General features: G+C 40.9%; 2 protein-coding genes across 4 annotated transcripts; both read left to right on the top strand.

The window, feature by feature from the left end:
- The first annotated feature begins 315 nt into the window (after nucleotides 1-315).
- si:ch73-382f3.1 (uncharacterized protein LOC100151273 homolog) lies at nucleotides 316-3,345 on the top strand. 3 transcript variants are annotated; one of them, XM_046877179.1, is made up of 5 exons: nucleotides 316-827; nucleotides 1,344-1,503; nucleotides 1,846-2,018; nucleotides 2,817-3,239; nucleotides 3,284-3,345. In XM_046877179.1, the coding sequence occupies exons 1-4, from the start codon at nucleotides 678-680 to the stop codon at nucleotides 3,189-3,191; spliced, it is 858 nt and encodes a 285-aa protein (XP_046733135.1). In that variant the 5' UTR covers nucleotides 316-677; the 3' UTR covers nucleotides 3,192-3,239; nucleotides 3,284-3,345. The 3 variants fall into 3 exon arrangements, with proteins under 3 accessions (XP_046733135.1, XP_046733134.1, XP_046733136.1); XM_046877178.1 differs by having other exon boundaries at nucleotides 2,817-3,345; XM_046877180.1 differs by having other exon boundaries at nucleotides 317-827; nucleotides 1,849-2,018; nucleotides 2,817-3,345.
- Nucleotides 3,346-5,507: 2,162 nt separating this feature from the next.
- On the top strand, nucleotides 5,508-8,731 carry selenop2 (selenoprotein P2). The gene is made up of 5 exons (XM_046877181.1): nucleotides 5,508-5,660; nucleotides 5,744-6,021; nucleotides 6,758-6,970; nucleotides 7,125-7,233; nucleotides 7,313-8,731. The coding sequence occupies exons 2-5, from the start codon at nucleotides 5,804-5,806 to the stop codon at nucleotides 7,574-7,576; spliced, it is 804 nt and encodes a 267-aa protein (XP_046733137.1). The 5' UTR covers nucleotides 5,508-5,660; nucleotides 5,744-5,803; the 3' UTR covers nucleotides 7,577-8,731.
- The last annotated feature ends 4,480 nt before the right edge of the window (nucleotides 8,732-13,211 follow it).

A 13,211-nucleotide genomic window follows, 5' to 3' on the forward strand; every position in this document is an offset into this window, starting at 1 on the left:
GGTCGCCTATATAGAAAACCTGATGCGATTTGTAATTCAATCGGGGGTCCTGATAAAAAGCAGACTACACTAGATGCCGTAACTTTTTTTAAATAAAACAAAATACTTATAAAATTGTATTACCAAATAATGACGCGTTTAGCAATTATTAAAAGTATAATAGGTTATTTGGGACTTGGCATATTATAAAAGTTGATATTTTCCGTTTAAGTTTTTTTTTTCTTTAGGCAACAATATGAACAGCTAACAGAGGGGCGTCATTAACATCGCCTGTGCGAAAAAGACTCAGGCGCCATTTTGGCTCAAAGAAACTCAGGGTTGCACTTCTTTTCCAATGTGTATTGTATAATTTCGGCATAATCCGACATATTAGTTGGTAGTGCGTGTTCTCAAAGACAACAATATTTTAGCTCTTTTATCCAGAAGATTATTTGCTTGACAGGCAGAATATAGCCTTGTAGCGACGTGTGATATTAGCTAATTGTCGCTAACGGGTTTTTTTTTTCCCCTAACCGTTTTCTGAGAAGATCGATATGATTGGCTAGAATTTCATTCACAGAAGCCATCTGCCAATCACACAGCGTTTCGGAGCACCACCAACCAATCATAACACTCGAGGGCGGGAATTTGTATGAATACGGGTAGGAAACATCGATAAGCTCATTCTGGTGGAAACAATGGGTGGATGTTCTGCTCCGAACTGCTCCAATTCTACAAGCATCGGAAAACAACTTTTCCGTTTTCCAAAAGATCCGATTCGGATGAGAAAATGGCTGCTAAACTGCCGACGGGACTTCGTGCCGACCCCTTGCTCCAGACTCTGCCAGGCAAGTGGAACCATGAGCGGGGGGGAATGTTTTTTAACCGAACGCAAAAACAGGTGGCGCAAGACGTCAAGTCGGGCCGCCATATTGGAAAGGTCCAGATTCTTCTCTCCATCTCTCTTTATCACACATCTGTAACAGTGGTGTGTGTGAGTGTGTGTGTATGTGTGTGAGTGTGTGTGTGTGTGTGTGTATGTGTGTGAGTGTGTGTGTATGTGTGTGTGATGTCAGGGCTGAAACAGTGGTGTGTGTGTGATGTCAGGGCTATAACAGTGGTGTGTGTGTGATGTCAGGGCCGTAACAGGGATGTGTGTGTGTGTGTGTGTGTGTGTGTGTGTGTGGTCAGTGTTTGTATTTTGATGTACATGTATTTTGCACTAAATGTAGGAACAAAGACTACAAATCACCTGAGCTCTAGAAATCCTGAGAAGGTCTAGCTGACCTTTCCAAGATGGCTCCACTGCTGCTCCTGGTCTTAAGCTCAGGCTCTGGAATAAATCTTTCCTCGATTGTTCGCAGGATCATTTTGAGGAGAGTCAGTTCGAGGAGATCGCCAGGTCACCAACCGGGGGAAGGAAACTGAAACCCAACGCAGTTCCCACACTGTTCAACGTCCCGAACCCGCCCTCACCCATCGCCCAGCACACACACTCCACCCTGCCTCTGAAACTTGACCCAGGTGAACGACTCGCCTTCACACCTGCGTGGAAAAATATATATGTATGATTTTAACTTCACAATCGTACGCTATGGTCACAGAAATGTTTCATTAGGACGTAAAAACCAGTTATGACGTGCTACAAGCAGAGAAGTTGCATCTTCAATATGCCAGTTACAACAAATAAAATCAAAAATGGGAAAAAAAAGTCAAAACTATATGAGGAAATGAGCAATTCAGAACTAAAATGTATTTAATTTATTAAAGTCTGAATTATTATTTTAATCACTACACAGTTTTAAAAACATCTCGCTGTCGGCTCTCAGCTGTAATGTGAACTGTAACATTCTCGACTTGGTTCAGCAGAGAAAGATTTGAAGGTCGGGGATCACGGCTACGCTCGGCGTCAGCCCCGGGCCGAGCTCGAGGAAGACGAGCTGCAGAGAGCGGAGGAAGATCGGCCGTGTTCTCTGTGTCAGCACTATAAAACCCAGCTGGAGCAGCAGCAGCAGCACACGGCCAGGCTGCAGAGAGAGGTCAGATATCTTCTCCTGTTCACCTACACAACCAAAAACCAAACAGCACAGTGGCAGAAACAGCAGCCAATCAGGAGACGGAGTGAGAGTGTGAGAAGAGAAACCAGTGAAAAAGGCTGATCTTAAACTAACTGAAGAAAAACACATTCAGCCATGATGGAGTTTCATCTTCAACAGATTAAAGCTCTCTTTCAGCCCGTCTCTCTCCATCTCTCCATCTCTCTCTCTCTCTCTCTCTCTCTCTCTCTCTCCATCTCCCTCTCCATCTCTCTCTCTCTCCATCTCTCTCTTTCTCCATCTCTCTTCATCTCTCTCTCCATTTCTCTCTCTTCATCTCTCTCTCCATCTCTCTCTCTCTCTCTCCCTCTTTCTCTCTCTCTCTCTCTCTCTCTCTCTCTCTCTCTCTCTCTCTCTCTCTCTCAGTAAAATCTCTGCACTCGGGTTATAAAGCAGATGTTCTGACTGTAACTGCAGTTCTAATCTTCAGGGTCAGGAATACATGGGACACGTCCCAATCCACACTCTCTCGATCCTTTTAGTGAATAGAGTGCGGTTGGGGATGCAGCCCTGGTTTATAAATAATAGAGAAGTTGCGACTGGAAAGTGTTTTCAGTACCATTTTATTCCATCAAAAGGTGATATTCGAAGACGTACATCCTGCAGATCATTTTTATCTTCTCTTCATCGTATCTATAGCATCATGACAGCGTGTTTTTAGATCTTCGTGATATAAAAGTTAAATAATATTGTAAACACTCATGCTTCTGTTTCTGGATCATGTTTCTTTTTTCTGTGCAGGTGGAGGAGATGAAGAAGCGCTTGCACAGGCTGAGCAGGATGGAAAAAGGCCTGCAGATGTTCCTATACGAGGACCAGATCCGAGCCCTGACCCTGACCAAGCGCTCTCGCCGTGCCGTCTGGTCCCACGACACCGTCTTGACCGCTCGGAAAATCCGCTGCGCCGTCGGAGTGAAAGGATACGAGTTCCTGCGAGAGCTCGGCTACCCTCTGCCTTCGTACCGGACCCTGTGTAACCGACTCGAACCCAAAATGATGATGAGCGCGAGCATGCAGGAGGATCTGGCAGAACTCGGGCTGGGGATCATCACTGCCTGTGAGAGTCCAGACGAGAACGGGACAAGCGACGAAGCACTGATCGGAATCATGACATAAGACTGGGTTGTTGCTCAAGCGTGTGTGTGTGTGTGTGTGTGTGTGTGTGTGTGTGTGTGTGTGTGTGTGTGTGTGTGTGTGTGTGTGTGTGTTTTCTTTATTTTATTTTTTGATCAAATAAACTACTAGGAGCAAACCTACTGCATCTTCTCCAGCAGACTGTTCCATGTGTAGATTTTTTTCAATACAGTAAATACACCACAGCTCTGTTCCATTCTGAATTCTGATTGGTCGGATGGAGTTGATTAATTTCCTCCAACAGCAGCTGAACTCAGGTTTATTTTTAATGCCTTTATACGAAGTGGCATCAAAAAGCTTCGAGATTAGATTTGTAACACACCAACAGATGGCGCGCAATCCAGACTGAACTTGGAGGAGGAACATCAAAAACGGCAGATGTAAATATTTATAGTATGTATTACTACTTTTGACCAGTGTGAGGCGCTGACATTCAATGCGTAGCCTAAAATAAATAAAATTTCATAAGTCAGTGTGCCTAAAGACATGGGTCCTGTCTACTCGCCAGATTTGCCTCCTGCGGACTTCACCATCTTCCCCAAGATGAAGATCTAACTCGCTGTTTTGACACGGAGAATCGCAGAAGATGCTTAACACGCTTCGATGTTCTAGAAGTAGCAGAAACCCTGAGATCGCTGTATCGCTGTGCAAGGGGACTATTTTAAAGATGATACGATGAAATGTAGATAAGTAAATACTTTCTTGTAAACAGAGTTAAAATTTCTTTAATACATCCACACCCTGTAGGTTATCGAAAAATTCCACCGCATCGTTCCTTCTTTTCCAAAATTGTACTCTTATTTTTCCTTCATCTCAAACATCAATCAGACTGAACGTGTTTGTTATCTGCTTGAAGCAACTCTCAAACCACCCGTTACCTTCATCCATCCGGAACCTTTTACAGCTTCCTGTATTCATATCCTGGAGACCTGGCCAGGGTTCGAACCCTCAATCCAGAGGCAAAGCTTAACCATTTGAACCACAAGATCTCACACTTGCACAAACCTTCTTTTGTGAGACTCAAGTCAAAGCCTTCACACACCAGAGACTGAACACTAACCACTACACCACCACCACCAGCTCAAATGATGTGTTCGGAGGAAGAGGAATTTTGGGTGGATTTTGTTCAGCTCCTAGTTGGGAAAGGTTCAGCACTCATCACCCCCCTGGAGGTTCTCTCAGTAACAGGAAGCCATGCATGTTTGGGGGGGTTTCCTGATATTTCCCTTTTTTAATTCCAGTTTATTACAGGAAAGTAGGTTTTGAATATCAGTTTTTTTATACAGACAACTCTCAAGATGAGGTGAAGCTTGGAAAATTTAGAGGATGAGTAGCAAAAAGCACAAAGACATAAGCATGTAAGTCATGCAGGAAAGTAGTGTCTGAGCAGTAGGTGGCGCTGTAAATAGATTTGTTACATAGCCTCAGATTACGGTCCTGAATGTCTTACGCATCAGTGTGCAAAGTCATCGCTTAGATACAGACTTGCATCCTGTTGGTTGGCTTTGCTGTCAGATTCGTGGCTCATTAAGGAGAATCCGTTTAGAGTAATTCATGTCTGTATAAATACGATGATGAAGAGGAGGATGAGGATGATGTATGCCAAGTTTGGCGACAATTAAACCAATTTCGAAAAAGAAATATTAAAAAATGTTTTCTAACAAAACGACCCGAAAATTAACGAATGAATTAATAAATATTTTTAGCTGTAATGAAAAATAAAATAAAATATAAGAATAATTTATTTCTATATTTTGTTACATGATTTTATTATCCAAATATGATGAAATTCTGAGAGAATCAGGAGCAGGATTTACTATGTTTCTGAATTAAAACACACCGTAATGTTTAATAAACACAACTAGAAATTAAATGTTCAAACTGTAAAATCTAGAAAGAAGTTCATGAGGGTTCCTGTACTGTTCCTCTACTGGTTGATGATCTTATTGATCACACCCCTGCAGTACTTCAGTGTGGTTTTGGGTTCATCTTATCTGAATGGATCGTGCGTAGGATTTTGTGTAGGCGGTTGTTTTTACACAACCTTCCACCTGAGGGGATTAGCAAATGTTTAACTCAAACAAACAGTCACAAAATGGTCCACAGTCCCCCCAAAACAAACAAACGTTCCAGGCAAACTTTCATCTGTTGCCGATCTTTTACGTTTACATTCTCATCACTTTTAATCGCTCTTGATACGTTTAATGATGAGTTTTCGCCCAAATGTTTCTGGTTTGTTTTGTTCGTACGCAGCTTTATTTTTTTCCGCCGGATCAATGATCGTGATAAGAGATGTCAGGCTCTTCGTGATGCAACAGTACGAGGCTCCTCCTCTATTGGTTTACGTGTTTGTTCAGAGGAATCCGCCTTCCCCTGGACGGGGCTTTAAAAGTTCCTGAGTGAACGGTGACTTGTTTTTCTTCCAAACGCGGAGTAAGTGAGATAACCGAGGTACGTGTTCAGCTCTCAGTTTGATTTCTTACATATAAACAAACAATATAACCAATTTTTTTATCTCTCTGTCTGTTTCGTAGGTTAGAAATCGAGAGATTTGAGCTCACCTCCTTCCGTAAGGAAGGGACAGCCACGGAGCCATGCGAGCACTACTGGCTCTGTGCTTGGCCTCGTTCCCGGGCCTGCTCTGGACTTCACTACTGTTCCTGGAGAGAAGCAGTAGCGAGTCAACCATCTGTAAACTCGCACCGAACTGGAAGATCCAAGGCCACTCTCCCATGAAGGAGCTGTTGGGAAACGTGGTGGTGGTTGCGCTTCTGAAGGCCAGCTGACACTTCTGCCTCACGCAGGCTGCTAAGTGAGTTCAAATCAAACTAAATGATATTACAAAAGCACACATACTGTTTCTATCCATGCATTTATATCATAATAAAGAATGGTGTAATAAACAGTGTTTAATAAAATATAATAAATTAAATAAAAATGTCTTATTATTATTGTGAATAAAAATTATATTGCAATATATTATTACATTATATACATCATCCCATTTTGCTAATAGACTGCTGTATGTTACATAGTATACTTTATATTGTATATATTTTGGGGGTTATTAGTTTTAAAATCGAATATTCAGTAATCCATAATCAGTGAGTCTTTCACACTTTAATGCATTAACACAAAAGTAAATAGATTAATACATTAAATATAGAAACAAGACTTGCACAATCATGTGTATTGCGTAACAGTTCAGAAATTTTGTTTAAATTGCGAATTGTTTTATTAAACAAAATAACAAGTCACAGATGATCAGTTATTGCGCTTGGAATTGTAAACACACTCTGCACAGGTTCTGTATTTATATTTATTCACTGTTGGATCTATAAAATGTTCGCTGTACTGAATATTGTCGGATTTTCGAATGCAATGATATAAATATAGAAAAAGGAGCAAAAGTAGGCGCCGACATGCAAATAGTCTGCGTTCGTTTTTTACCAGACATTTCTATTTAATTGCCAGACATTTTGAATAAATGATAACGTGGTGACGAGAGAAACAAGCGTTTTACCTTTGAATTCTCTTTGTGACTACAGACTGGGGGGCCTGCGTGACAAGCTGGCGAAGGGAAACCTGACCCACGTTGCGTTTATGATCGTAAATGAACAGGACGCTCACTCCAGAGCCATGTACTGGCAGCTGAAGAGACGGGCAGCAGAGGGAATCCCTGTGTACCAACAGAGCCCACTGCAGGACGACGTTTGGGACACGCTGCAGGGGGACAAGGACGATTTCTTAGTCTATGACAGGTGACATTATAGAGAGTTGTGATTCTTTTCAAATTCTTATTTTGTTCCCTGGATTTGATCTGTCCTCGAGGCTGAGCAGGTCACAGTGATGTGAAAAAGCCAGACCTGGCACTCTAAACACTCACCCCTTTCCTTTCTCGTTCTGCTTGAGTAGATGCGGCCGTCTGACGTTTCACATCATGCTGCCGTTTAGTTTCCTGCACTACCCCTACGTCGAAGCGGCGATCAGAGCCACGTACCTCCAAGACATCTGTAACTGCACGGTGAGGGAACTGTCTCTCTGGTCACCTTAGCATGCGCCTCAATGAACATGCTAACCATATTTCCTTTTCTATTTAATAGCTGTATTCAAACTCCAGCAGCAACATGACCACATTAAGAAGCTTTGAGCAAAATATGACTGAAACAGAATCAACTAACGACAACAAGCAGCACCAACATCACCATCTTCATCATCAAGATCAACATCATATTCACATTAATAACCACAGCCAGAATGGTTCCTCCCCAAAGCCAATCAACACACAGACCACCAACACCAAGAAGGTGAAGGAACACATTCACCGTCACAAAGAACATCTCTCAATTATCCAAACGCACAGATAAGATTTGTTTTTTACATACACATCTGGACCAGGATCAAGAACCGGGGCTTTATCTAAATGATATGGTTCCTCATTTATCTCTTTGTATAGAGCTGATATATTTTATAAATCATTTTTTAGGGAAAAAAAGTGTGATTGGCTACAAATCGATGAGCAGTTGAGAATTACAGAGTCACCACTGTGGCTCTGGGAATAGCACTCACAACCTTCAGCAGTCCAATACCTTAAGAAAAAAATTAATAAAATGTATATTACCGATTAAGAGTAAAAAGCTGAGGTGCCTGTGAGCTGCAACAGCTGTAATGTGGGTGTGGCTAAATGTAAATCTACATCTAAATCTAAATGTAATTTACGTTTAAATTTATCATGATTTGTTTGCAAATACCGAGAGGTGAGAAGACCTGGGGTGCAGTCAGCGTTCACGTTCAATCCAGTGGTGTTTAGTAGGGTTGGAGCTCTATTGCAGGAGATCTTCAATTCCAAACCATGGAAAGCAGATGTTTATTGAGCTGGCTTCATGCTCAGGGGTATTGTCATGCTGGAACAGGTTTTGGGTCTCTTAGTTCGAATGAAGGAAAAACATCCAGAGACGTCAAATACATTTGTGTGCCACACATGGCTGGAAAATATCAGGTGTCTCAATACTTTTGGCCTGTAGTCTATGTGTGTCTTTATTTGCAATAAAATGTAGGTTTATATAAATGTAAGTCTATAACCAGCGTTCAGGCGGAGAAACGCTCGTCATGGGTTCCTCCTCAATGCTCTTAATGAAGCATGTACATCAAACCCGACCCGGTATGTGCACGTGGATGCTGAGTCGAGGAGAAGCGCATGGAGCACCAACACACGCTCTGTCTAAGATACTGAGAACCGAGAACCTGTCACACTGAAACTGCTAATGAACTGTTATGATGTTTTATATGGGGTTATTTTGGATTCTGTACAATAACGTAGAATAATGTGAAGATGCATTGACAGAAAGAGCGATGTGACATGTGTTACTGCATAAAATACTGTTAGTATATTGGGTTTTATATATATATATATATATAAAATTAAAGACCATTAGAAAATGCCTTTTTTTTAAAGTTAATACCAAAAATATACTGATGAATGCTGATGATTTGTTTCCCTAAATAAATTTTTTATTCACTCAGCAAATTTGTACCTTTTTTTTTTCTTTTTACAACACGGAATTGTCAGTTCTGATTAATGCTGGCTGTAAAGTTACAATGTTAATTAATTAGTTACCATAGTAACAGCTCAATCATGCACATAATCTGAGACCAATCATAAACAAATCATAAAAATATTCAGCAAATAAAGTCTGTAATCGTTTATATTGTGAAGTTCTATAAGGAAATTTAACGTTTACTTGACGATAATGGAAGAAGTCTCCAGTGTCATGGTTTTGTGAAGCTGTGAAACAGGGGTCCCCAAAATACAGTCCCCCACATTTAGAACAGCCCTCTGAACAAAGCCAGAGACATATTTTGAAAAATGTATTTTAAATATTCATTTTTAATATCTGTATTTGATAATGAGGGTTGGCTTTCAAACTAACATTTCCCTCAGTTATTAATAGAGCTCGAGGCACTAATAGATTGCTGGAACTATCGGCTATCAGCATAAATCAATACCAATAGTTTTTTTAGGCGAGTGCGATCCAACCACGCTATCTGTCGACCTCTAGTTGTTAGCGTAGCCTAATCATTTGTTAGCATATGCATATGTATAAGTACAATGTTTTAATTTCAATAAATATGAAAAAAATGTCATTATGGTAATGTTGGGACTATGGCACTAGTGGTGGCTCAGTGGTGAAGCCTCTGGGTTTTTGCTCAGAAGGTTGGGGGTTCAGGTCCCCAAGCTCCCACCACTAGGTCCTTAAACAAGGCCCTTTAACCCTTTCTGCTCCAGGGGCGCTGTATCATGGCCGACCGTGCACTCTGACCCCAGCTTCCTAACAACCTGGAATACGCAAAGAAAGAATTTCACTGTGCTGTAATGTATATGTCACGAGTAAAAGCCTCTCACTATCTCCATCTGACACACATGCATTATAACCTCACAGAAGGATTAATGATCCAGGCAATGATTCGAGTGCATTAGAGCAGGAAATGAATGCACACGACAGAACAGGAAGTGGGGAAACACTGAGTTCTAATTTAGCGTGCAGTTCTACTGAACACCACCAGGTGGCGTCTTGCATCAGCTATCCACCACCGACTTAATTAATACACCAAGTCTCACCCACACACCAGATAACCAAAAGAAGATTGGATTAGATGTACATTGGTGCTGAAATATTGTGATCAGGAGGTTTTGTGTATTACACATTTTTCACATGATCTCATCTCATTCTGCTGAATTATACAGCTGATGTGCAACTATGCTAATCAATTCTTCAAGAAGGTTCCCTAGTGAATAGTATATGAGAGGATCTGAAGATCTTCCACTCCAACCCATGTGCAGCAGATCTTCAAGGAGCTAGCTTTGTGCACAGGGGCATTGTCATGTTCAAACAGTTTTGGGTCTCCTAGTTCAAGTAAAATTCAAAAGTTTCATGATACTGCTTTCAAAGACGTCTGATGCAATTGTGTCCCTCCAAGCTTGTGGTAACAATTTGGACCACATATGGCTGGGAAAAGTCAATACTTACTTGTCAATATATTGTAGGTACGCTAATATGCACCTAGGAATGCATGCAATTGTTCAATGATGTAGGTATACACAGATGCAAAAGAAAGTATATATAGGTGTGTAGTGTGCTAGAAAGCTAGTATGCAAGATATATGTATTTGCAGTAGCAAAGAGGAATAGATAGCGCTATCTATATGTGTGATATTTTCTATATATTCACAGGTAACAGTATGAAAGTAGGCTAGTGTATACGTAGGCATGCTAGAATAATTGTGTATTAGCATGTAAATATCTAGGTGTGCTAGTGGGCAAGCATGCCAGTATGCTAGCAAACATGTGTGCAAGTAAGTGAATGTCATAGTATTCTTGCAATAAGCATGCTAGAATTTAAGTAGCCCCGTATACACATGTATTAGTTGGTAAATATGCTAGAATGTAAGTGTGCTGAAGTGATATTATGTTAGTATGCAAGTATGTTAGCCTCTCGGTGTGCTAGTGGGCAGGCGGTATGCCAGTGTGCCCTTGTGCAAGTACGTATAATAATATGCCAGTATAAAAGTGTTAGTACGAGGTTGTATCAGACCTGAGTTTCGCTCTGTTTACAAAAAAGTGCTATTTTTATTGACGTTTCCACAGGAGTCGAATCAGTGTTAGTGCACGTGGTCAGAACAGCACCAGTTGCTCCTGATGTACTCCTGATGTCTTTTGGCACACTGATTTAATGAAAGTCGGTGCTACCTGTGACTGTGCGTGCAGCCTTGTGCTGCCATCTATTGGCATGTTACAGAACTAGTCTCGAAACTTTTTGATACCACCTCGAATATACATTTGCTAGCATTGAAGAGTGCTAACATGTAAACATACCAGATGCTAGCATCTAAAACTTCTTTTCTCCTACAGCAGTTGAGGTGTTGTGTTGGCCAAGGACAAAATACACACCACCTGATCTCCAAAACTATTGAACATCGGTTTATTGAAACAATTTTGAGCTTGACAGAGCCGTGTGAAGTAGTGCACTTATTTTTTTTCTGATAACGTGAAATTGTGTATAACTATCAAAACACTTACAGATTTTCAAGGTAGAGATTTTTTTTCTATTATTTAATTTTTCCTTCGAGCTCTAGCCTTGCACTGTAACACACTGTACAAATCATTTCAGTGCTATTATACTGCTACTGCAGTATATCCCCCTACACACATTCACACTCACTCACACACACATGCAGCGACTGCTATTATTTACAGTCAAGTGCACTTACTCTTAATGTTCAATATAATCAGAGCTCTAGTTCGTCGTGTACGCTGTGAAATATGCACATATATTATACTGTTTATATTCACCGCATAAACAAAAAATCCTTAAATATTTGCATTAGTTATTTATCTGAATTTATTTATGGATGCTAGGATGCAAACATATACACGTTTTCTGATGTATGCAAGTACACTGCTATGGAAATGTGCTAATGTGCAAGTATGGATGTAGTATGTATAAGTGTGCTCGCTGATATTTAAGTCTGCTAGTTTGCAAATATCCATGTGTACTACTGTAAACGTACGTTAGCATAAACGTGTGCTAAAAAGCAAATATGGAGGTATACATATGTTTGTGCTATGCATGTTTACCGATACCAAGTATGGATGTTAAGTGTGTAAGTCTGCTAGTATGCAAGAATGTTAGCCTATACTGATCACCATTCTTTAAGACTCCTGGGTAGGCTAGGCCATGTCTCAACTTACAATATTTTTAAGTTACGATGTGGTCATTGTGACGCATCTCAATCGTAACTCTATTGAGGGGAGTGGGCTAGTGTACAAATCAACTAGCATACAAATGAGCGAGTATGCGGCTTTCTGATTGTATGTTGTACGCGAGTATGCAAACCTGAAACCTGCTGCTTTTTGTTCATGTTTATAAAAAAGCAGAATCCGGCAGGTCATTTTAAACGCTGAACAATGGCACGTTTTGAGACGAGGGTGCGATGATACAGATACAGTTTGCTAATAGTTTACAGTGATAACCTGGTAGTTCTAAGCTTCCCCTATTTGTTAGCAAGATTAGCTCTTAGTTTTAATGCAAATGTTTGGTTGTGATCTCGTTTTTCTTTGCATCCCCCTTTGTTCTGAAGGTGTATGGGACAAACCACACATCTCCACACACACACACACACACACACACACACACACACACACACACACTATTTCTCTCTTTCTCTGTAATAGTAACCCCTCACCCTCACACAACCCTCCTCCCTCCATCATTAGGGACCTCTGTAACGCTCCAGCGATCAGGATAAATTGAAATAAACCCGAGTGGACTTTACTTATCTAATCTCCTCACCACCATGACACTTCATCTGTCTTACATGTACTAGGTTCAGCAGCAACCAATCACAGGTTAGTTGAAGGTTTTGGCCCACCCATATCGGCAGTGCCTTTCACACAACCTGAGTGTGTGTGTGTGTGTGTGTGTGTGTGTGTGTGTGTGTTACTGGTGAGTATACTGGTTAATACAAAACCCAGTGCATGGTCGTGCAGTAGTATATACTACACTAGCTGCTTGTATGAAGCAGCTACAAATGCGATACGATTCGCTTTTATTCCTTCTGTTCAGACGGACAGAAAATCATCAATATGCTTAAATGCCTTCTGACTTCTAACGCATGGCCCTTTTACAAACACGCCTTTGTAGTGCAAAAAAAAAGAAAAAAGAAAAAATAAAGCCAGACGTTCTTTTCCTGTTGTGTCTGCAGGAAGATGCAGCTCTACCTCTGCCATGTTAATCTGTATGCTATGCGACTCTCAGGACACGCCTCGGCCTTCGTAGTGTTGAGATACGTCGTATTTACGTAGCAGCAGCGGTGCAGCTCGAGATACAGTTCAGCGACGAGAAATCGATCTAATATTGGTCACAAATTATTGGTCACTTTCTAAATAAAATAATAAAAGTCTAGCGCATCTACTTATAGTTATGTATAAATATGATTTGAAGA

The sequence above is a fragment of the Silurus meridionalis genome, chromosome 20, assembly GCF_014805685.1.
Source record: "Silurus meridionalis isolate SWU-2019-XX chromosome 20, ASM1480568v1, whole genome shotgun sequence".
Taxonomy (NCBI): Eukaryota; Metazoa; Chordata; class Actinopteri; order Siluriformes; family Siluridae; genus Silurus; species Silurus meridionalis.

Excerpts from the sequence above, each read along its gene's own strand:
- si:ch73-382f3.1 (XM_046877178.1), top strand. The coding sequence starts at position 678 with ATGGGTGGATGTTCTGCTCCGAACTGCTCCAATTCTACAAGCATCGGA. Across the intron at positions 828-1,343 it reads CTTGCTCCAGACTCTGCCAG|GATCATTTTGAGGAGAGTCA; the intron begins GCAAGTGGAACC and ends GATTGTTCGCAG. Across the intron at positions 2,019-2,816 it reads CGGCCAGGCTGCAGAGAGAG|GTGGAGGAGATGAAGAAGCG; the intron begins GTCAGATATCTT and ends TTTTCTGTGCAG.